At 33.9% G+C, this 25756-nt stretch overlaps 1 protein-coding gene across 1 annotated transcript in view; it reads right to left on the bottom strand.

Annotated features, from left to right (window-relative positions):
• Positions 1-25756, bottom strand: part of LOC129223074 (uncharacterized) — a 122315-nt gene that overhangs the window by 75344 nt on the left and 21215 nt on the right. The window contains 11 exon segments of the mRNA XM_054857640.1: positions 953-1096; positions 2724-2812; positions 3737-3900; positions 4799-4943; positions 8683-8775; positions 8777-8799; positions 10110-10255; positions 12672-12760; positions 13805-13921; positions 15978-16074; positions 17072-17124. Coding sequence (XP_054713615.1) covers positions 953-1096; positions 2724-2812; positions 3737-3900; positions 4799-4943; positions 8683-8775; positions 8777-8799; positions 10110-10255; positions 12672-12760; positions 13805-13921; positions 15978-16074; positions 17072-17124 — 1160 coding nt within the window.

Here is a 25756-nt window from a genome sequence, read left to right as displayed (position 1 = left end):
TAGTACTTAAACTGATTGAGATTATTATACTTTCAAGTTAGCAATTCAATCGATATATTTCCACCGTAAAGGGGGGAATTTTTTGCATTTACATTCTATGACTTCGTAATCTCGTTCCCGGTTTTAAGATGTTATACCTTGTTTTTAACATTTTCCCCTGCTGTGCTGTTACTATTGGTTTAATATGATGCATGAAAGATACTGATATATTTTGTGAATGTTGGGGCTGATTGCTTTTCCAAGCACAATCAATCAGTCTTCACTACACTCCTTTTTCAATTTACTATAGTAACATGAGTACATTAACATATTTGAGGCTTTTTTATACATTGAAAATAATTTTTCGACAATAATGATGAGAAAGGGTTACTGAGTTTTATTGTTGTAGTATGAGCAAAATACTAAACTTATATCGTAATTTCCCTGCAGAAACAGGGTTGCCAACTGCTCCATATTTTGCGGGGTTGCTCCGTAAAAATGGCGAAACTCCGCGACTCCGCAAAAAAGTTATTTTGCTCTGCATTTCCCGGTCGAACGTTTTCAAGCTTATATTTAGCTATTATCGTGTCAAAAATGAAAATATGGGAACTTAAAGATACTTATACTCAAAGATTGAAAAGTGTTTGAAGTATTGAAGCTGTTTTATAAATAATTATTTTTATAATAGTGCTTAAAATGATTAATAAAGCTCTAAAACATTTAAAAATAAGCAATTTTAGTTATTTTTATTGATTTTTATACAAAATACCGAACTGCTCCGCAAATTTTCAAATTGCTCCTCAAATTCACCAAACATGCTCCTCAAATTGTTCCTCCAAGGTTGGCAACCCTGCAGAAATCATATGTCAAGTAAAACCAAACAGGAGATATTGGCATTTTCAGAAAAACGAAAACTTGAGGCTTAGTATAGTTCCCAAATAGTTAAACGTCTTCTTTTTTTGTTTTGTCTTACCTTTCGGGATCAAATTTTTCTGGATTAGGAAAAACTGCGGGATCTCTGTGCATAGCATAAGTAGGAATTATTACAGTCATGTCCTTTGGAATGGTTATTCCCGTGTCTCCTAAAAGGTAATCTTCAGTTGCCAATCTTTCAAACCTAAATTGAAATGTAAATGTATGTTAACATCTGTACATCGGAACCACACTAACGTAAGTCCAAAAATTGCAATTTTCCGTTTATTAGTGCATTGTATGCAGAATCCTATTCCGCATCGAGTCATATGAACATAATCCGAAAAAAAAAAAAAATTTACCAGTGTTAAAAGAGCACGAGTGCAATCCTTTGTATGCCCCCAGCGATTATTTTTCCGCTCTCCTGTAAAGTAGCGATTACGTGACATACAATAGTCTGGTTCTGAGGTACTGATATTTGCATTGAATATTCAAAGACTGATTTGCTTCAGAAATTAATTAGTTGCTTTTTACTTAACACTAGGATTACGGAAAGAGTCATTTTTACTCCAAGAACACTTTTTTTTGCTATCTGCTCCTCGGTATATTCATAAAAAGCTTAATCCTTCCTTGACTTTTCATAAATCACCGTGCCAAGCAACAAAATAAAGGTTTCAGATTTTTTTTTTCTTTGAAACCCGAACTATAGGGTTATACCTATAAGCGTGGAAGGTGTCATTTTGACCCTTTGGAGAAAAAAAGAAATCCAAATACATCTACTGATGCTGAAACAAGGCAAAAACTCAAAAATGCTTCTTGGAAAATATCATTGCAAGAACTAGAAGCATTCATAATATTTTTGTACATAAAAGGGAGCATTGGCAGCTACTTTCTGAAATGCATGGACGGCGAAATGGAGCCAATGGTCAAAGATGATATCCATTACTCTGATTTAAGAAGTCTATCCCAACCTTCAAACTATCTGTCAAGAAGTAGTGCTCAATCTGTTGGTACGAATGGGACATTTTTACTTATGTGTTTTGCACCGGAATTTTAAACTTTGACTTTCACTTTTCCCATATTTGAATGTAAGAAACCTTTATGTATCCTGCCCCAAAGTACCAATTTTCCGAAGAAAAAAAAAGAACCATTTTGTACTTAAAAATATTGTGAATTTGACTGGTCTCACCCACTATACGTACTAATCATAATTTTGTAAACGCAAACTTTTATTTTGAAGTTGTTAATTCGTGCTGTGATACGCGCTGTTTCTTTGTACTCAGATATCGAATTGAAAACCAAAGTTTAAAATTCCTGGAATAAAGTTCAAATACATACGTAAAAATGCCTCAACCGAGCAAATAGATTGACTGATTGAAAAAACTAGTTATGACAGATTCTAGCGGGTTTCAAAAAACTATTCGTTAGTTTTTAGGACATTTACACTTTAGTAACTTTCTGTGTGAATTTGTGCCTTATTCGCTTTAAAATCAATGAACTACAAACGATGCTGTTATAAAATAAGCCAGAGATCAACTACGCATAACATTTTGAACGAATTTGTCAGTCCAACGTGGAACTTCTGCACATTTTTAGTCGTTCTACATAAATCTAATTAAAGTCTAAGGAATTATTTGAGAATGTGTGAAATTTTTTATGAATCAGCAACCCAGTTTAAAATGTTTTTATTAAACTAATAAGAAGAAATTTTTGAGATCTAGACCTCAATGGCAGTTTCGTTTCGAATCCTTGTTAATTTGCCGTTATTTACAAAAATTTGCAAAATATTCATGTGTAGTCATTTCAGAAAATAGTTAAAAATTTTACTGCACCTTATTACTGGTGAGTAGAGACGCAAGGTCTCGGAAATGACGTTGTCCAAATATCTCATATCCTGGATGGCTTCATATGTAATTTCTCCCTAAAAGGAAAAAGTCAATATTCTGATAAATATGCATATTTTTTGCAGAAATTAAGTAACATAATATGAATTGAGGCAGCGAGAAACAAAAAGATGTAAGTGAACTTTTTAAAAAGGTTTGAGTAAAACGTATTTAAAGGATTTCGAAATTTTTAGTTTTGGTACTTACACCCCTTTGCTTCTCACAAACTAAATTATTATTGAATTGCATATCTTTAACTGCAGTCAAACCAATAATTGACCAAAGAACGAAATTTTACGATCAATCGTAGAAAAATTATTTTTCTGAATCGTTTTTTTCCCCGTCCCCAAATTTAACGGTAAAAGTTACTGGCAACTACGTTGCCAGTACATTTTGTCGCAAAATCCTACTATACTGTAAAATTTTACGGTAGAAAAAACCAGAACGCTGTGGCTAGCTGTACTGAGTAAGAAGAACGAGACGCGCGTAGTTGAGACCGAATCTACGCCCGCCGACGCATCGTGATCCGAGAGCTCTTCGCTATCCACCATACAAGTTAGACGCGGAAGGTGAATGGAGATGGAGAAATATATGCCTAGCACTATAAGTCACGTGGTGTATAAATTGGCGCTGCTAGTTCTTGCTTTTTTCCGTAAATTCAACGATAAAACTTTTCTGTCCTTCAAACACACCGTTTTACCGTAATCGCTACTTGAAATTCTTTCTGAATTTGTAACAGCGTATTAGCGGGGGACCCTGGAGCGAGATTTGTCATTCTTCTCCCAACCCTTTAATTTAAAATCATAGTTATGAATAATAGCTGATTATTTAACATCTCTTGAACATGGTTCCACAAATGAGAATTGCATATCATATTGCTATTTGAAGTCACATTATCAGGATTTGATCAAGTTGGTTTATATTAAACCTCACACGTTCTAATAAATATGCTGAATACTTACGTGAGTATTTTTGAGTACTTTATCTATCTCAGCAATCAATTTCTCCTGTACATCCGAATTGAGAGCCAACAAATAGGTAACAAAAGAAATAGTTGACGCTGTGGTGTCGTATCCAGCAAGAAAGAAAATAATGCATTGCGCAACGAGTTCGTCGTGGGAAAGAGCTGAAAGAGTGACAGTAGAAAATACAAAGTTGATTAAGCACGAATTGGGTTGAGTAGAATTGCGACAGCGTGTATACTTTTACTAATAAAAACAATTAAAAAGAGTTTAAAAAAACTCTGATAACAGCTGTTTCGAGGTTATAAAAGCAAACCTCTTCATCAGTGCAAAGAAGAATAAATCACTGTCTAACAAAGGATCCATGCAGGATATACAGGGTGAATCAGTACAGCGTTTACAGACTTTCAGGGCAGATAGAGTACACCAAGACGATGGGAAACCACACTGCAATGCGTTGTCGCTTTCCTGGGGCGACACAAATCACCAGAACGACAAGACACGAATAAGAGAAGAAAACATGCTTATTATACTTAGTACAGCAAAAAACTAAGAAAAAAGAACATGAAGGACCCAACGACCGTCATCAAAGTAGGTGTTCGAAATTACGACCCTGGGCCGTGATGCATACCTCACATCTCCGGTGTATTGAAGATCAAACGTCAAAGCGAGCGCGACAAAGAACACCGCGTATGCGCATGCACTGTCATCTGATGCTTCGGTTTATGTAAAGACATCTATCGTGTACACCAGATAAAAACTTACCAGCATTTTTGCTGTATTAAAAATAATAAACATGTTTTCTCCTCTTATTCGTGTCTTGTCTTTCTTGTGGACATTATCGTGTCAGGACAGCGTTTCCTACCATGCATTGCTCTATGATTTCCCATCGTCTAGGTAAACTCTATCTGTTCTGAAAATCTGTAAACGCTGTACTGATACCCCCTGTATAGCGATTTGAATTCTTGTCCGTCTTTTCCTATTACCCTGTATTTCATTGTGGTTCGTTCAAAGATTTTATCACATTTTCTGCAATATTTTTGTGTCATAAAAACAGCATACCTTTTTTACTAACATTCCTAAACGCTGTAACATTTCCCTCTTCTTTTGCATAATTAGCAGTCAAGCTCTCGTTGACTGGATTTTCTTCTTGCTCTTGAACTTCTTTTGAAGTATCCATCAAGAGTTGCAGAAGATCATTTTTAGTCTAAAAGATTTGAATGGTTTATTATTAGTAACACTGATCGTGCTTGTTACTAGCCAAATTAAGATTCAGAATCAAGAAATTCTTTGTGGGAACCAGTCGCGTCAGTACGGGGGACGGTCCGACTTCGGTGTCACCCGTCTGGGGGGGGGGGGGAGGGGGACACCCTAAGTTGAATTGCAAGTTCTTGAAAAATATGAAGCTAAAATTCATTTTTAAGACTACAAATTTAAATATTCCCGCCCCTTCCCATTTTTATCTGTTTTTTGTACATTAGCCGATTAAAAATTTCGTTATAACACAAATGTAGTTGTTTCTCAACTGCATTAATTTCATGTTTTCATGTTTACATTTTTTTTTTTTTTTTTTTTTTTTTTTTACGTCTGTAGAGAGGAGGACACCACAAATTACTGTCCCAGGTGTCAACCATGTTAGGTACGCCACTGTAGGAACGAAAGCTTTTTATGCACATCTAAACTAATATTGGAAACGTTTTCCTTCAAACAATTTATATTTTACATCGAAGGAAAAAAATGTACCGTTTACATTTAGGCAAGGAAAAATTGCAATTTTTGTATTCAATTCTGAAAAGATAAAAAAAGAGTTAATTGCACAAAATTTTTAGATTTTAACAAATGCCGCTTATTATTTACGTATTCTCTTTAAAAACTGTTTTCGAATGCTAAGGTTTTTTTTCACTCTAAAAGCATAACCCTTAGTCTAAGTGTGAGAAATAATTTACTAAAAATAGGAAAGCGATCCTTTTTGAAAAATTTTATAATCGACATTTCATTCTGCACTATTATTCTTGAAAAATCAACATATGAGGCAGTGACCTTTGCAGTGCTTTGTCAGTGAGACTTTACTTCTCACTGCCTCGTATGTCCTTTGCATCTGGTGTAGCTGATGTTCAAATAAGGAATGCTGCCCTCTTCCCTTTTTAGCCTACTTTCCCAGTAAAAGTCAGAAAAGGAAGAAAAAAGCATGAAAGAAGATTTAATGCATCTTAAAAATATCGCGAAAAACAAAAATAAGTCAAAAATAAATAAAATAGTTAAATAAATATGGAAAAATTAAAAATTGGAAAGTAGGGTATTGAGATGGGGGAAATGTGTCTGTCGGTCTGTCTGTCTGCCCCCCCCCCCAAAAATAACTTTTGAATGAATAGTCCGATTCGAACAAACTTTTTTTTGTTCGAAAGGGGCTCAAATCTTTTCCCCGCGGTTTAGCTGGATATTTTCCCCCGTAGAAAAACAATTTCAGGACAGATTAGAGTCATTAAAATTAGACATTTTTAATAACTTATTCATTAAAAGGGGTGGAGAAGAAACATTTTTACATTTGTGCAAAGAAAAAAGTACTAAAAGCAAGGAAGTTCTAATTTGAAAAAGGGGGGCTCGAGCCCCCCTTGCCCCCTATATGGGCGCCCTTGGTCTGTCGGTCTGTCTGTCTGCCCCCCCCCCCCCTAATAACTTTTGAATGAATAGTCCGATTCGGACAAACTTTTTTTGTTCGAAAGATCTCGGTGAGGACACCTCATTTCCATATTTCACTTTTTGATTTGAACTATTTTTTGATCAATTTTGAACAGTTTAAAAAAACTTAACATTAGCGCCTACGGGGAAATTCAAGAAAATTCCTAACTGTGAGGCGAATTTGCGTCAAACAAACTTTGTAGGGAAAAAGCTTTTGATGAAAGACTTGTACATAAAATATCTTTTTGATTTGAACAATTTTCCGTTCAATTTTGAACAGTTCAAATCTCTTAACATTAGCGCCTACGGGGAAACTGAAAGTCAATGTAGATTCCGTACTTGAAGGCGGATTTACTTCAAATAAATTTTGTTTGAAATAGCTTTTGACGCCAAATTCCAGACTCCGACTCCGAAAATTTAGAGGCACCTGACTCTGACTCCGACTAATGTGCCCAACAATTAATCGGACTCCGACTCTCCGACTTCAACTCTGACTTCGTAGCTTTGGCAAAAATTTATACACGGAGGACAAATGACTAACTCCGATTCTTGGATATTCGACTCCGACTCCTTTATCACAAAATGAGATTGACTCCAACTCCGACGCTATGATTTTAACCGAAATACTTATTGTTGATATGACTTGCTTTTATTTTTCTCGCTAAAGTTTAAATTTAGGTATTCAGTTTTTGCCGAATAAACTCGAAGTCATTTATGATTTCTACATAAAGATATGCGCAGACGATTTTTTTTTTTTTTTTTTTTTTTTTTTTGACAACGAAAATTATTTCTTTAAGTTGACATTTTATTTTTTTTAATTTTTTTTTTTTTTAAGTAAGTGCATTAATTCATTTTGAAAAATGTTTTTGGCAACAGGGGAAAAAGAAACGATTTTTTTTTTGATATGATGTATGTATTTTAATGAGCTTATTAATTTTAATTATTATTTTTTTCGTTTTGAAAGATTTTTTTTGTTAAAGATTTTTTTTTAATGGAAAAAAGTGTATTAGCTGCTTTGTTCAAAAGTTGCTTGCTATTTTATTTGTTCTTTTTTTTTTTTTTTTTTTACGCATCTAATTTTCTTTAGATGAGTGAGGAATATTTTATTCCTAGAAATCAGCTTAAAGTATTTTAAAAATATGTTTGAAAAAATTTGCGATTTTAGTTATTTTTGAGAATATTGATCAGGTACTAGAAAGTAGTATGGGTATACGGGAAAGTAGGCTCGTCTAGTTCTAGACAGAACTTCTTGTTATGATTATCACAATGAAAGCGACATTTCCGGAATGAAAGAACATTAAATAGCATTATCGTCTGATACATTACCTGAGATCAGCAGTCCCGACAAGAGGCCGTATCAGCCTAATCGGAAGCTTGGGTCCCGGATTTTGAGGGGGGCCCCAGCGGCACTGACGCAAAAAAAAAAAAAAAAAAGGAAAGAAAAAAAGGAAAGGAAGAAAAAAAAAGGGGGTGTGGCTCCGAATAAGAGAGTAAAATGTACTTTTAGTACTTACTGTTGTTGCACTTAAAATAAAGGTAGTTGTTCTCTAGTAAGCAATTTTGATTTTTTTTCCTTTTTTTTTTTTCCTCCTTTTTTTCTTGTCTTTCCCCTTATCTTTTTCCCCTTTTTTTTCTTCTTGTCCCCCTTTTATTTTCTTCTTCTTTTCTTCATTTTTTTTTGGGGGGGGGGGCCGGGAGGGACCGGGTGACATAACTGACAAGGGTCCCGCCTTTGGAACTCAGGTATTACAGAACATTACGTTAGTACCAAACACCAGCTGTATTTTGAAGAAAACTTAAGTACTGTGTACAACTCATCGATACTGTACTTACTTCACAGAGAAACTTTGAAAATCCTTAACATTCAGACTACGTGAAGAAAAGAGAACGACATTTTTTTTAAATACTAATAGTTCAATCCTCATATTCAACTCTTTGTTTAAAGAAGTGTAGTGCATGAGTGATAAACAAATATAAAAAGAAACAATGGGTGTACATTGTAATAAAGTTTTAATTACTGAAAAAAAAATGAAAAAGTTTTATAAAACTATACACATTTTTTTCAAGTCATGATTAACAAAACACTGATTTACAGCATCAAACTATTAGTAACAAAGTACACATACAGCTTCAGGACTAAAAGGGTAAATCAATTCCAAGAGAGTTGGAAGGATGAGATAAGCGATCTGGAAAATATATCTTTAAAAAAAACGCCCAGAAAGGAAGCTTGCTATCGAGAAATAGACTGCTGTGAACATTTTACTTACCTTTCCTGTTTGCTTTCTTTCCTTGATCATTTCCAGAGAAGCATCTCTAAAAAAATTAATTCCACTGGGTGGAAAAAGACATATCTTGAAAAAATCTCATCAACTGCGGCAACATAACTGCAAAATATCAAATGCATTTACGTTTTATTTTTATTTATTTTATTTTTATTGTTTTTAAAAGTCATTTTATCTTAGTTTCAAGTTATTAAAGCAATTATTTTTTCCATATATGAAACACATTTTTTATCATCGTGTACTTCAGAAAGCCATTTCAGTTCGAAAATATACATCCGTAATTGCATTAAATGACACTTAAGATTGCAGATTAAGAGTATATTTAGAGCTGTTATCATCGCGTCGCCTGAAATTAAAACCTTGGCAAAAATGCAAGCAAATGGAAATCCTTTCTGCTTCTCTGCAAAAACCATAATTATTTTAAACAAATTCCTTACTTTTTGACTTCACTATATTAATATAGTTCTTCCATGACAGAGAACAAAGGTTGTCCGAAACTAAAAGTTTTTAGCTCCTTGAATTAAATGTTGAATTTTACTGACAGAAATTCCCGAAGGAAGAAACACGCAACTATGATTTTCACACTACATTAATTTTTAAATGAAATGCTGATTTCTGTATCTCAGAGCCTGACTAACGTAAGTCGCATTGTTGCTACTTTTCAGGAGAGCGAAAAAACTATCGTCTGGTGCATGCAAAGGATGAGGGCGTGCGGTTTTTTTTTTTTTTAATCCTGGTAAATAACTATAAAGTATCTGTAAGAATGAAGGCTTTCACAACCGATCTCAGTAATGTTGTAAAATTTTGGGCTGTTGTGCAGTGGACAATACTCTGACCACTGCACAACAGCTCGAAATCTTACAACATTAAAAAAAATAAATAAATGATTTTTTTTTTCATAGAATTACGCTGTGATGACTCGATGCAGAATAAGATTCTGTATAGAAATGCATAATAACCGAAAAAATGCCATTTTTTGACTTGCGTTAGTCTGACTCTGAGGTACAGATTTTTCTTAATAAATATTTATGAGAAAACTTTCAATATTGACTTCAAAGTTATAAAAACGTAGATTTCGGGCTTAACTCCTTCTCTAATATGGAGGATATATGAGATATATATGAATGGGAAATTGTACCTGATTCATTCTCATCGAGATCAAAGTTATAGACTCCTCTTCTTAACTATATAATTAACTGTACTGAAATATTCATATTTATACTGGTGTTGATGCATTTCTAGCGTCAAAAACAACTGCTTTTGCCTGGTGCTTAGACCGACAAAGTTTAAACTTTTGTGTCTAAAAAAAAGAAAATTCTCCCTTCAATTTACAAATTATTATTTTTTAACTTGATATCTTTGACTCACATAAGTTCCTAATACAGTATTCCTAATGTATAGAAAATCCTTACGAAAAATAACGATTCTCCAGCTGAGTTTCGTAGTCAGAACATCTCGTGCTGCTTTCACAAATTTGTTTTCCGGATCGTTATGGGAGTCAAGTTTGATGGAGAAAGCCGAGCTTGCAATAACGTCCATTGCAAAAGCACTGTAAAATCTAGGAAAGGAAGAAAATAATAAGTTTTGCAATTTAACTTTTAAGCAGGTTCGAATTTGAAATACCATTTCTTGAGTCATAGTAGGTATCATTCATGATAGGTTTGCTTTCATTGCCTAGATCGATTCCCTTAAACCAGTGTAAGAGCTTGTTTTAAAAATCACTTGACATTGCACGATAATTACACAGTATTTCTAATTAAAGAAATACAAGACGGAAATCACATATCAAAGATAATTCCAAACGAAAAACAAGGGAATTTAAAAAAAAAAATAGATTGAGCAAATTTTTATCCAAAACGCCTTAAGTAAAACAACGCATATTCTTGTAGATGATGCAATTTTCCCCCCAAATTGAAGTATTAAAGTTGCTACACCACGCTTACCATTTCTAATAATATTCATGCAATTAAATTTTTTTGACGCCATAATTTCAAATTGAGAACAAAATACGCGATTTTACGGGGTAATTATTATTTTTTTTTTATGATGAAAACACTAAACTTCTTAAAAACTGTTTCAATATTCGTAACGAGCATATCAACCATGTGTCATTCCCCATTATTTCGATCGACATGAGTTGCAATAAAGTTTTTTTTCCCGTATCTGTTATAAAGGAAAATATATACTTAAGCAGCTGAAATCTTAGAAGGGGGAGGGGACTAACAGTATTTTTTAGAACTTTTTGACTGTGGCACTGTTTCGCGTAAATTCTACGTACATATAACCCTTTAAAGGTCTTGGGACCTAATTCATATTCACTCCAGGAGCAGCCTAGAATTTTTGTGGATGGATGTTGAATACTAGTTGCTCTTCATCAAAAAATGCTATATCAAATTGCTATTTTGTTTAATTTTATGAATCTTATCAATTTGTGGCTTTTTCTTTAGCGTGCTGCCAGTTTCATGTTCTCAAATAATGTAAAAAAAACTGGAACGTCAATCTGTTTCTCATAGATCGTATTTTTTTTTAAAGGTTATAGTAATAACTAGTACAGGAAATCGCATCACTGCTCGGAAAAAGAAAATCCTTTTACGTATCTGATGCTGATCATGGCAAAATTAAGCAATCAAATTTGACTTTTAAAATTTTGTAGAATATTTTGATTAATCTGCTTTATAGAATGGTCTGGAAGGGAGCATATCCCCCCCCCCCCTATTTTCAACACTATATTAGTTGTGAGTGAATATTTGTTATACACAGGTACTAAGTCTTAAGAGCCATAAACATTTTCATAAACATCGACCATTTAACATAGATAAATTATGCGAATGATTTTTTGCGGAAACGCTCCAGAAGATACAGATTCTCTTCCAATTACCCTGCCAGGGAAGGTATTTTGACGCACACATGAATCGCGAGGAGCACTGGTGCTCCATCCTATTGTAAGACCACAGCGTCATCGATGAAATTTTCAATACAATTTCCTTCACCATCAAATATAAAGAAATGAGGGGCATGCCAACTTTCGGACCACTCTACAGTAAGTCATTTGTACAAAATATGATACAATGTGCCCCCGTTTAATCTGCAAGACCTTTATTTTCTTTATCGTTCGTACTAGATGCATACTTTCTATTGCAAAAATGGTCAAAATGAGACGCTGAGTTAAGATATTAAAATTTTGAAGCGAAACAGTGTGAATGAAAAAATACGAAATCCAATTTTTTGTATGGTTTCTAAGCGCCTTGCATTGCACATAAAGAAGTCACAAGCATGAAAAAGCAATTCTAAACACAAGAAATTTGACCTTAGTATAACCAATAATTACCGAGGTATGGAACGCAGCGTGCTTGTGTCTTATACCACTTTACACTTGCAGTCAGTTACAACTTTTTGGTGGAAATATAGCGACTAACAAGGGTTTTAAAATAACATATGTGCATAGAGTGTGATTTTTCAAATTGCACGAGCTATTATAGTGTGTTTTTTACGTATTACAGCCACCTATTTTCATTTAATTTTCAATAACAATGAAAAATATCAATACTTTTTCCTTTTACTTGGACAACATATTCTTCTGAGAGGGCGATATGTTCTAATCAACTTTTCTGCACGGCTCCACTAATTTTGAACTTGAATATATCCATGTAATCTGGTTGCAAAGGTTTAAATATTTTTGTGTTAGTATTGTTTTTCACTGGAGATTATTTCTCTTAACGCAGTGCAGTATACTTGGGGCCCATATTAAAAGTTAGGTATCGTGTTTTTTCTCTATTCCCCTCCCCCCCCCCCAAACCTTTAGTATCTGAACTCTTCATCTTATGTTGACTATTTTTGTAATTGGAAGAGCGCATCTAGAACTGACGGATGTAAAAATAGAGGCCCTGCAGATTAAACGAGAACACAATGCACATTACGCTGTATCACATAAAACAAAATGATTAATTACATAATTCAACTCATTTCGTTCTTACTTCTTAACGTCAACAGGCGTCCCGTCTTTTGCTAACTCTTTAAAATTATTCACACAGGTCTTCGAGCAATCCTTGAAAATATCTACCATCTGAAAATATATGTAATAGTTACATGTCACAAGAAAATCAGTAATACTCGCTTACAATCCTGTGTGAAAGCTGCTTTTCTAAACTGATTTGATTTACCCTTTACTCGTAAGGGCGTCCCAAACTTAAATTTTTGGGTGAGCGGAAATAATCAATTTGCCGAATGGAACTCTAAATTTTGCCGAATGGAACTCTAAATTTTGCCGAATGAAGATGATTTTGTCAAATAGAACTCCAAATTTTGCTAAATGATGGTAATTTTGCCGAATCGTCAGACAAATTTGCCGGATATGGAAATTTTTGGAAGGCCACAGTGACCTCCCGTGACCTCCCATCGGGGCACCAATTCTAAAAAGGCATTTTTAGAAAGTAGTTCAATTATCAAAACCAATGCTTTATTAATAACATGTTTGTACAACTACACATTTTATTAGATGCATAGAATGCCTAGTCGTGAAGTATCAGTAAATTGATTAATCTATTCAGGATTTTTTAAATCAAAAATATATGCAATACAAAACTACGAATGAATTGTATATTTAGTGCAATTTCTCACTTAAATAGAAGTTCAATCAAACTATGTAACATTTCTTGATATGCTTGAAAACCTGTGGCATTAGGTAATCTTTGACAATGCATTTCCTAATCATTTGAGGGCCGTCATCGCTTACAATTTTTGCTATTTAGTAGTTTAATAGGACTTATAGCTTTTTAATGGAAGATTTTCTGTCATAAACTATACTACAAACTCACTAAATATATGTAGTGTGAATCGCTTCATATATGCTTCTTTTAATTAAAAATTTCTTTTCTTTTACTTATTTCTTCATTCGTGTGAAACACTTGGTTAAACTTGATCAAATGTAAAAGTGATCTTGACTGTCTTTTCATTTTTATTGTAATTTAACTTTAAGAGACGTGATTATTAAAACGAAAATTCTATACGCGTTATCCCTATCAAATAATGTTACTAAAATTTATAGACTGTATTTATTTCAAACGTTTCTACTAAACCGTTTTAATTAAATACAAAGATGATGGTTTACCTTTTTAATTTTCCCAGTAGAAAAAGTGGGGGAGATAATAGTCCGAATGCGCTTCCAATCTTCACCTTTCAAAAGGGAAACCATTTTATCTACAATTGGATTTCCAGTTTCGAAGTTCTGGGGAGAGAAAATATAGTATTCAATAATATTTCTCTTAAAAAACAGTTCATGATGTTCTTGCATTAAATTAAAAAAGAGTCTAATGTAATTGCTTTATGTTTCCAAAATATTTTTTTATTCTAGGACTAGTTATTACTTACCAACCCCTGGGAGCTCTAGCAGTTTCATTCGATCACGTCTAGCAATCCGAGTTCGTCGCTCTTAATCACCATATAACTAACGACATCATTATAATCCAGCAGGTGCGAGCTAAATACAGTATGCGCATACAGTGAAACCTGTGTATGTTGACCACTTGCGATGGCCACTTTAGTGGTCAACTTAGACAGGTGGTCATCTTATAAAGGTTGATTTATATGACATAGGAATATTTCTGTACCTAAAAAAAGCGGTCAACTTAGGCAGGTGGTTAACTTACAAGGGTGGTCAACTTTACAGGTTTTACTGTAATTGCAATATATTCTTGGCATTAAATTTTTCGGCCCAGCCTATGTTAAAAGAGTGAACCGATTTGGCCCACAATTTTGGCAATTGTGCTAAAATCTCAAGTCATAAAATATTTCTTACCGTACTGAATGCTTCAACATCAAATAATTTTATTAAATAAATGCATAAATAGTATTCACAAATTTAGTCAAATAGCGTCACTGCTACTTCAGTGTTATCTCAATCTAAACCTATCATAGCATTTAATCTCTTGTCTCCTTGGTTGAAATGTAAATTTTGAAACATTAGTGACGACATTCAGCCCGACTTCTGTACGTCATGACGTTTCATCAGTTTCGGTTAATAAAAGTAGGGATCTCATTCCTCGTAAATTTTGTTGTCGGCTTTGACTTTACGATTATTTCTTAACGAATGAAATCCTGATTCCATTTCCCAAACTGTGTTTCCATTTACCCCAAAAATTACGGATAAATGAAAACAGAGATCTCCTTCTCTTGAGGCTGTTGTAGGCTTTGACTTTATAGCTATTTCTCAGCGAATGAGATCATGTGTTTCCATTTCCCTCACTGTGCTTCCATTTATTCCAAAAGTTAGTTGTAAATGAAAGCAAGGATCTCTTTCCCCATGAGGTTGTTGCAGAATTTTACTTTACGATAACATTTTAATGAATGAAATCCTGTTCCCATTTCCCCAGTGTGTTTCCATTTACTACTTCAATTAGGAGGTAAATGAAAACAGGGATCCTCCCCCATAAGGTTTTTGTAGGCCGATATCCCTGATCTACATAAACTCGTCATTCCCCCTATATTTTTGGAGGATTAGATTTTAATATAAATTGTACTTTTGCGCGTATCTTTTGTGTGATTTTAGTTTTTAAATGATTTCAGATTACATTTAGAGGATTCAGCGCGTCGCACGCAATCTATGGGCCGTTGATTGAGTATTGTTGCTCTAAAGCTACTCAAGCCTGTAAACTAATATTCAAGATTACTGTTATCGACTTACAACAACCTCATTGGAAAAAGGAGATCGCTGCTTTCATTTCCCCCCTAATTTTCGGAGTAAATGGAAACACACTTGGGGAAATTGAAATAGGATTTCATTCTCTAAGAAATAGTCATAAAGTCAAAGCCTACAACAACCTCTTGGGGGAAAGAGATCATTGTTTTTTATCTATCCTGTAACTTTTTGGGTAAATGGAAATACACTGGGGCAAATGGAAACAGGATTTCATTCTCTAAGAAATAGTCATGAAGTTAAAGCCAACAACAACCTCATGGGGAAGGAAATCCTTGAGTTAATTTACCCCCTAGTTTTTGGGATAAATGGAAACACACTGGGGGGAAATGAAAATAGGATTTCATTCTCTAAGAAATTGTCATGAAGTCAAAACATACAACCTGGTATGTTTCAAAGTGTAGTTTTGGATTTAACGAAGAAAATTTTACCTTTCAAGCAACCAAAAGAAATAGATCTAAATTTAAAACACTGAAATTGTTTTCATTTACCCCAACTTTGTACTTAGTTTTACTTCCCGGTAAACAACATTCATGTTGAAAATATGATGCTGTATACATGGAAATGTGCATAATGTTCAATTACTCACCCTTCGTCCTGTAAAAGCATGGAAATCCTTGACCAATATGTCCTTCAATAATCCTGGATCTCCTACTGATATAACTGGAATATTCCCTTCGTAATGCCTAAAATTGTTTGTAGAAAAATGTAACTGCTGATTGGATATTCAAAAAGTAAAGGATTTTATCAAGAGAAATTGTTATATATTTTAACTTTACTGTTTATATCGTTGGCACCATGTTAAACTAACAAATGTGAAAATCACTAAAAATATATATATTTAGTGTTTTGACTCTCCTGGTGAAAATCACCAGGAGAGTTAAAACATTAAATGTAATTTTTTTTCCATCTGACACGATAAGTTATTTTCAGTGTTTTAATCTTCATAGATAACTTCAAGTGTAAAACTATCGTTGGAAGAAGTTGTAACCAGTAGGTAGCTCTTTTAGAGTACGGCGAACCATCGAATTTGAAAGATGCGATTTTTCCCATTCGTTAGTTTATCATAGTGCCGATGAGAAAGTTATTTTTAAATTCAATAAGCTGTCAAAAAACATGAAGTTTAGGTCAAATTTTCGAATGCTAATTTCAAAATTTTTAAAACCCAGCTATAGTAAAGAACAACTAAAAATAACACCAGCACAAAGTTAAAATTGGCTGAATTTATTTAGGTACGTTCATTTAATGCGTTATAATTTGTATTTTAATCACTATGATCACATTTATGAATTATTAATTTATATTTTTTTAGCTGCATTCAATTTTAGTAGTATTAATATTGTAATTAGTAGAAAATATTTTTTTTCATTGAGAAACAGATAATTGGTAGGTAAATTATGCTTAGTTTAAAAATCCTTACTTTTCTGTAGAAAATGTAAGATTTTATGTATGATGATCAAAAAACTATGTATGATCTATGTTTCTCTTTTAAATAAGATAGAAATGATAATAAATGCAATGTTTTTAATTTGAAATTTTTCTGGCCGGTGATTTACCGATATTTTTAAACAAAATTTTATGTTTTCTAAACAACAAAATTGAAATAATGACTTTCAAACGCAAGAAATTACACAATTTTATTTAGTCAGTTTGTATTAATTATGGCATAATTGAAGAACTTACCCGTAAAGTTTACCGTATTTTTCATATCTTTCAAGTTCCACATCATGGGCAGGCTGTAAAAATTAATGTTTTAATTAACTCATGAAGTTAAAAAAAGCAATTTTCGCTCAATTTTCTAAATTAAAATGAAAACTAAAAACGCGTATAAATGGACATATGCAGTCAAACTCATTCATAGCGAGACCTGATTTAACGAGAACCCGAACTTGGTGAGGAAATCCGGAAGATTTGGTTGGTACTATGTTAAGTCTATGGGAGCAAACCTAAGTCTATGGGAACCAGCGAAATCCGAAAAGGCGGGTTTACGACCTCTCAGAGCAAGAATTGCGCTACGCAAACCATAAGTTATGAAGGGTAATTTTTCTATAAATATCTTCAGACATCATTGTCTACGGTTCATAACTCAAGATCAATAATTTGAATATTGAGACTGTGAAGGCCATATTTTTTTCATCATGAGTTAACGCACGCTCATTCTGAGTTTTCTCGAAAATTTCTAATAGTTTTCAATTATAATTTATCGCAATATACCAGACAGCCCGGTTATAGCATAAAGAGACTGCAGTTTCGTTCTAATTAGACTCATCAGTCTGGATTAGTGACTAGCCGGGTTGGAGGCATAAGTCATCTCATTGAAGCTGAGAGCGCTAATATCCTGGTAGGTAAAGGAAATTTACATCACTAGAGAGTGTCCGCAGCATGGATGCGGTTCGACTCGTGAATTGAAGGCAAAGCCTGGGCATTAAGCAATAAGTTGCCGCCCCTAAGCCAGGGCTAAGGCCAAAACTATATCTACTATACCAGACGGCACGGTTATCTGGACCTGCCTTCAGCCCGGCTATTGACTATATAATTCAGACTGATTAATTCTAATAAGAACGAAACTGCAGTCTCAGGATGTGGTGACCGACCTAACTAGTATATTGCATGTAGTTCTACCTTAACCCAGGCTTAGGGGCGGTAACTTACTGCAAAATACCCAAGCTTTGCCTTCAATTCACGAGTCGAACCGCACCATGCTGCGGCCACTGGTTGGTGAGTTAAATTCACTTTACCTACCAGTTTGTTGGTGTTCTCAGCTTCAATGAGATGACTTATGCCTCCAGCCCGGCTATTCACTAATCCAGACTGATGAGTTCTAATAAGAACGAAACTGCACTCTCTGGATGTCATAACCGGGCTGTCTGGTATAGCGCATGTCGTTTTGGGGGGGCCTTAGCCCTGGCATCAAAAAATTTCATAGTTAATTTTTAGCATAAACCCATCGCTGTCTCGTTCTGAAATTTTTACCACATGTAGATCACATTAGTAAGCAAAAAGTAATTTTTTTTTTTCAGTTTTTTTAAAAAATTACTTTTTAAAATATTCAAGGTCAATTAATGTTTTTCATGACCTTGAAGTATTAATATCACAAACCTTGTCAAGTGACATATCGTGTGAAAGCCAATTACAAGAGCATTAAAATGACACCTAGTACGACACTCTAGCTTCTATAGTGGCTGAGTAAAAGGAATTTTGTATGAACAGAAATGTCACTTTTTGCCATCTTTCGAGAACTTTGGGGAGTCTCACACAAAAAAACTAACGATAAAAAAATTCTTAAAAAAATTACTATTTTTAATCATCATGTAGGCAAACTCAACCCTGTAAATTTTAGTTGAATTATGTGACATGAATATCAAAACTGGGGTTTTTTTTCGTTGATTTCAAGTGTAATGACCCTATACATAAATATAGCAACTTGAATATGAAAAGGATATTACTAACTAACCAGCTTTCAATGTAAATGCAAGAAAAAACTCCAGCTCATTCGCAAAGAAATAAATGTTCGATATTTTTTTATATCACCACATTAAAAATATTTCACTTGCATCGAACTCTTGTACATGGAAATTTAAATAATGTTAAATGCTTTTAGGGCCACGTTGTTGTTATTAATGATGCAATTTCTTCAACTGAATCAATTTACCGAACTCCGTCAACGTCAACCGCCTGATTGAAGTATTTAAAATTAAGTAAAACATTTCAGACGCACAATACTAAAAAGCAGTACAATGTTTTTAAAATCAACTAAAAAGTATAAATACTTTCTCTCAGTTTCATAAAGATTTAAAGCCTCATACAATTTCAGAATTTCTTACAGATTGTCTGTAAAATTTGTGATTGTGAGTTTTTAATAGCTATCAAAATACTTGTGAGTTAAAAAAAATAGAAAAGAAAAAAAAAACATGGGACGCATGCACTACATAACAATATGTGTAAAGAAAAGCTATTAATAAAAAAAGGTAAATACATCTCAATTTATACTATTTGCAGAGCAATAAAATTGTTAGTTAAATTATAAATGCATGAAGTATGTGTTGCCTGAGCTCTATACTTTACTTTTTAAAGTTCACAAGTATTTTGACAGCTATTCAAATCTCAAATTCAAAAACTTTACGGACAATCTGTAAAAAATTCTAAAACTGTATTGGGCTTTAAATCTATATGAATCTTAGAGAAATTATTTGTACTTTATAGTTGATTTTAATAACATGGCATATAAAACTGTTTTATTTCATTAAATTATTATTATTATTTTATCTTAAATACTCAGCTTCCCCCCCCCCCCTCCTCTCCCCAATTGACTTCACGAATCTAATGCCCATTTGAAGAACCAAATCGCCCGCACGTTGGTAACCACTGCTTTAGATGTGCTATAGAAATCTATCGCGCATGCGTGAATTTCTGCTTTCACATTCATTCCGTTTGCCGATCAACCCCAAGAGGTCTTGATTGTAAAATTCAAACAAATGCATGCGAGTGTGTTGATAAAGCTATTATTTTTAGTAAGTTCACGTAATTATTTTTTCGGAAATTGGCTGTCTTGCTATCAGAGACTATCCAGAAGATGTAGGTGCCTCTAGCTTAAGGCATCAGTTCGCAAAAGTCAAAATGGCCATGTCCTTGGGATTCGATGAAAATTCCAATTGGATTCAAAAATCGCAAAACTTCAGCTAACGTTCGAATGGTTAAACCTTTCAAACACACGATGAATTTAAACTGCATTGAGCAGGAATAAAAATTTCAAATTGTGAAATCTGAAAGTTTGTGATCATAATGAAATTTTTACACGGTTCTGTGTTATCAGGATTCAATGACTATCACAGATGCACTTGTACCTGGATGCAGAACCTGATGAAGATTCCCTCTCATGATCTTTTGATCGTATACCTTTTGAAAAATAAAATGGGTTTTTAACAGCATAAGGTAAGTGGACATTTTTTCTACTGAATGGTAGTTCGTTGTTTCTTGATCGCATTTCAAATTTTAATTATGAATGTTGACGTAATTAATAGTACTCCTCTTTGGAACTAGTTTCTGTTCCGATTCTATTATTGTGTTTAGTTTCTAAGGAATTAGAACATAATTGTAATTACGAGGGAACCTTTTAACTATTCCAGTCTTTTACAAGTATTTAAAAATACTATTTGGACAAAAATGGTTTGTTCGTAAGTGATAATTTTTGCCCTACCTTAAAACATGTAAAATTGGACAAGAAAGCATGGATTTATGTCGTTAGCTGAACAAGGCAGGATTCGCGGACTATGTAACTGCAAATTTGGAAGTGATAGTATGTTCCGCTTTCGCTGAAAATCTTTGTTCTTAAGAAGACCTACATACTTCGAATTGAATAAAATTTAGAAACAGTATCTGAGTGACATTTAAATCAAGCCTTCACCTTCCCTCAAAATCGCGTGAAAACATCAATTTGTTGTCTTGCTCGGAGGAGTATAAAAACAACTGAAAGTAAGTTACCTACTTGTAGTTGTACATATATGAGTGTGCAATTTGTTGCATAGACTGTGCCTCCCCCCCCCACCGCCTGGAAGAATATGATGATAAAGCTGAACACATTTTCTTTTATTATTCATAGAAAATAAATAACTAACAACTCTCATCAAACCGGACTCTCATTAAATCGAATTTCGCTTAATCCGGTCACCATTTAGATGCACAAAATGTATAAATCAAAGGCCACTTAGCACTATAAGGTATTTTTGTAATATATTTTTGCAATTTTCTCTTATGCAGTTCTATATTTCATTCCCTTGAGTTCAAAATATAATGCACCTTGACTCAATATTTAGGTTATTCTGTATAACCAGTAGCGTACCTAGCATGGGGGACACCTGGGGCGGTAATTTATAGCTTCACCCCTTCTACAAACGCAAAAATTAAAACAGTTTTAATGTTCTATGTTAACATGAAAATCATACAATTTTCAGAAACAACTACATTTGTGTTGCAGCGAAATTTTAAGTTGGCTAATGCACAAAAGACAAAAAAAAAAAAAAAAAAAAAAACTATGAACATTGTATAATTTTCTCTAGACGCCTATGTGCAGGGCCGTCGCGAGATCAAAAAAGTAAGGGGGTGTATGAAATGGATCCCTTCTCAGTTATTTCAAACACAAGGAGAGATGATCAGTTTACTTTTTTGATCGCTACTAGACTAGGTATTGACAATATGATTCTAGTGTTGAATATAATAATCACTGTCAGGGGATTTCTCCCCGAAAAATTTTCAAATTTGTAGTCTTAAAAATTCATTTTAGATGAGCTTTGATCATGTTAGGGGAGGAGGAGGTTCGTCGCATTTATATTTTTCGACTTGCAATTCCATCAAACTTGCAATTCAACTTTGGATGTCACCCTGTCACCCGTCTGGGGTTGACCCCCGTCGGGGCGGTCCCCCCAACCCGGTAGTGACGCCACTGGAATAACCCATACTTTTTTTTTTAAATTCTGTCGACCTGAATCCCATTTGGATTAATAAGGTTCTACTGTATTTACCACATCAAATGATAATTGAAAGCTCATGTCCGAGAATATGAATGCGTAAGTCGGACACACATGAGTCGGACTCAAATTACTCCGTTTTGCTTTTGATGATAATCGCTTGCTACATGGCATGCAGGGGCTCACCGATGGAAAGTCACCCTGACCTCCCAAAATGTTTTCTTATTCGAAAATTTTGACTGATGATTCGGAAAATTGGAAGACAATATTGCAGTTTTTAGCCTAATGTATTTTCTCATTAAATGTCTGTATGTATGCATGTGCTTTTCTTTTTCTTCACATTCGGTAAAATTTGAATTTCATTCGACAAATTGAACCCCCCCCCCTCTCAATTTAGGCTTCAGGCACCTTTGACTGCATGTTAGTATATTTGATGTACAACTAAATAAATAGGGAGTACTTTAATTTAGCATGCTTCGAATCCATTTATAGGTTGGGATTATTCATTTCTAAGCAATTTTTACGATAAGTGAGCTATTTCAATAGTTTTGATAACTGAAATTGCGTATTTAATTTTCAAATTAATTCTGTCAAAGTACTAGGAAGCAGTTAATTTAAATCTTTCATTCAGTTTCTGAGGGAATTTTTTTATTCGTCTTGAGAATATAGGTTTTCTTAATTAGTAAAAAAAATAATAAATGAGTTATGGGGGGGAGGGGTCCTATGTTCTCAGCTGTAGCTTATTATGCACTCCAGTAAAGATTTTAATATGATGGTTGTAAAAGGTTCATATGATATGAAATTATGGTGATAGGAATCGGAGGAATGTGACTTAAGTTAAAAATTACAAGGTCTTAAGTTGTTGCGTATTGTACTACGCAAAATTGAAATGTGATTTGATAATTTTTCATTTATTGAAATTGAGTATTATTTCAAAACATGGTGTATATAGCAGAGTTCATAACGTTAATGAATATGAATGAATTTGATCAAAATATGAGGCAGTGCGATGCAAAGGGATGTGGCAAAAGTAAAAATTTGGAGATAACCAGTTCCTCTCCTCTGTCTTTTGGTTAGAGATAGTACTAGTAGCCCTTGTAAGTGAAGCTGTACAGCATGATTTAGAAGAATTATTCAATGTAAGCCTACCCTGGACGTTATCTTTAAACGCGTTTTAGTAAAGACCTGCGAATGTCCACTTACGTCCCACTGCTTCTTACTGCCTCGTATGTTCTAAGCTATTATTAGTTTGTTCTGATCTTTTGGAAAAATTTACTAGAGTTGCAAAAAAAAAAAAAAAGTTCGGTTAAAAACAAACTAGGTGTTTGAAATCGGCTTGTTACGACTTCAAAAACAGAATGCAAAAGCGTTATGTGTTGTAACTTTCGTTCTGGCACCAGTTGAGCAACTGCTGATGCTAATACTACGAAGGTAGGGTCATGAGTTCCCCCTAAACCGTTAACACTATTATCCGTCCGTTTATAAATAAAATACAAACGATTTAAGTAATCTTTTTAGTTTATTAATTACTAGTGGCACCCGCACGGCTTCGCCCGTAATAGAAAAATTAAAGGTCTTTTGGTTCGCTTGTATATTTACAAATAATGTATGGTGAATTTTCTCGCCAATTGGCTTGTACCGACGTTACGGTTCCACGTTATGATAATTTCGTATCTCGCCAATTGGCTTGTGCCCATGTTACGGTTCTACGTTATGATGATTTCGTAATTTATGATAGTTTTTTTCTTAAAATTGGAATAAAAAAAGAACCACATCGAATTTTCGAAAAATCGCTTCGAGGTGCACACCCCCATGCTACATGCTAACTTTGTGCCAAATTTCATGAAAATCGGCCGAACGGTTTAGGCGCTATGCGCGTCACAGACATCCTACAGATATCCTACAGACATCCTACAGATATCCTACAGACATCCTACAGACATCCAGACATCTAGACATCCTCCGGACAGAGAGACTTTCTGCTTTATTATTAGTAAGGATTTTTAAAAGTAAATATTTCAAATATTACTTTTTCTTACTGCTTCCGAAACTAATTAGTAACTTTTATGCCGTACTAAGTTCCTTTTCCTCTCCGTTTTGGTGCTTTTATTAAAACAGAAATTTTTATTGTACCCAAAACCGTAGGTTCGTACATGTGGAGAGGGGGTCATTCTTCAGCATGACCCCCCTCCCACCTAAAGTGTTATTTCGTATCCGCCTCTGGATACTACTACTAAGTTTTAAGTGTGAGTAATGCTTCTCCTTTTACTATTTGAGCACAGATTGTATGTAATTTGACAATCGGCCAAGTAAAGATGATTCCATCTGAATGAATCTAGTAGGGGAGAAGGGAAAATAGCGATGGAATATATATTGACACGCGTTTAATAATGTCACTAGTGCCTTATTCATTTATTGCATTCTCTAAAATAAAATGCGGGGAAACAAAAATAGTTACTATGGAAACAACAAAAGAAAATAAAATGTTTTCATTGCGTTCGGAAATGTAAAAGCAAAATGGTAAGCTCAAAACTTTGCTGTGAATAAATACATTAATTAGTGTTTGTAGTGAGAATATAGATCGAATATATTTCAGATTAAAAAAATATTGCCGTGAGCACAGGGTTGGCTTTTTGCCGGCAGAAACTGGTTTTTGCCCTGCCAGTGGCAGAAACTGGTTATAACCGGTAAAAACCGGCAGAAACTGGTAGAAACTGGCAAAAACTAGAAAACGTTTTTAATAGCTCTAGTAATTACTTAATGACAGGCAATTAAGTAAAATGAAAAATATAACTCCATTTCGTCATTGCAAAAACTTAATACAATAGTTATTTAATAATTAGTGTAAAAATATTTTAAATAACAAGACTGACATTTCCAAAGCAAAGTAAAATTTATCATAGTTAAAATTGCTATGTGTTAGAAATTTTAGCCTTGTAATGTTGTAAACGTAACAAATTTTTCAGTTTGGTGTTTATAATTATTTTGTTTGCATTTAACATGAAGTGTAATATATGTATCAAATATTTAAATAAATACAGATTTATTTTATTTCATTAAACTCTAAAATACAAGAACTTGTCATTTTATACTTAATATAACTGAATAAAGCTATTCTCAAGGAGCTTAATCAAGCAGTTACTGATAATCATTTACTCGCCTATATGCTCCATTCAAAGTATTTGAGAGTAAATTTATCATGTAATCAAGAAGAAAGTGCCCGCACTTTACTCACAAATATTAACCCTGATTATATACCTTATACCATTGCTTTACAAAACAAATCGGCCCCTTTTCCCAAAACCTATTTTTCTAATCACGTTGTAACAACTACTCCAAATACCACATGGTGGTCCAGTTTCAAAAAATGTGCGATAGATGAAAGTTTTGTGAATCTTGCTTGTTCTTTGAGGATAATGCCAGCTAGTTCTGCTGGGATTGAAAGAATCTTTTCAAATTTCTCCGTTGTGCACAACAAATTGGGAAATTGGTTAGGTTTAGAAACAGCGTCAAAACTTTTATTTTGTTACAGGCTGCTGCAGTGTGAAAACAATGTAAAATTTGATTTTGAATGGTGATAGTGTTGTAAATAAATTGTATTTGGGTTAATATTTAATTATTTTTCTTATACATTTTCTATTTTATGTCAGGAATTGCATTTATGTCACTTTTTGAGTTACTTCCAGTTTCTGCCATAAATGTGGCAGAAAGGGGTTTTTGCCATGCTGGTTTTAACCGGTTTCTACCAGTGGTTTTTACCACCTCGGCAGAAACCTGCCAACCCTGCGTGAGCAAATTTTCTTTTTTACAGAATTGCGTCTAAACAATAGTGACAAAAGTGCACATCTGTAACAAACCAACTAACACTCCTATAAACTAATAGATATATATCCATCCCCCCCCC

Source organism: Uloborus diversus, chromosome 5 (assembly GCF_026930045.1).
Source record: "Uloborus diversus isolate 005 chromosome 5, Udiv.v.3.1, whole genome shotgun sequence".
NCBI lineage: Eukaryota > Metazoa > Arthropoda > Arachnida > Araneae > Uloboridae > Uloborus > Uloborus diversus.
Note: the sequence above shows the minus strand (reverse complement) of the source record. Positions and strands in the feature narration are given on the sequence as shown.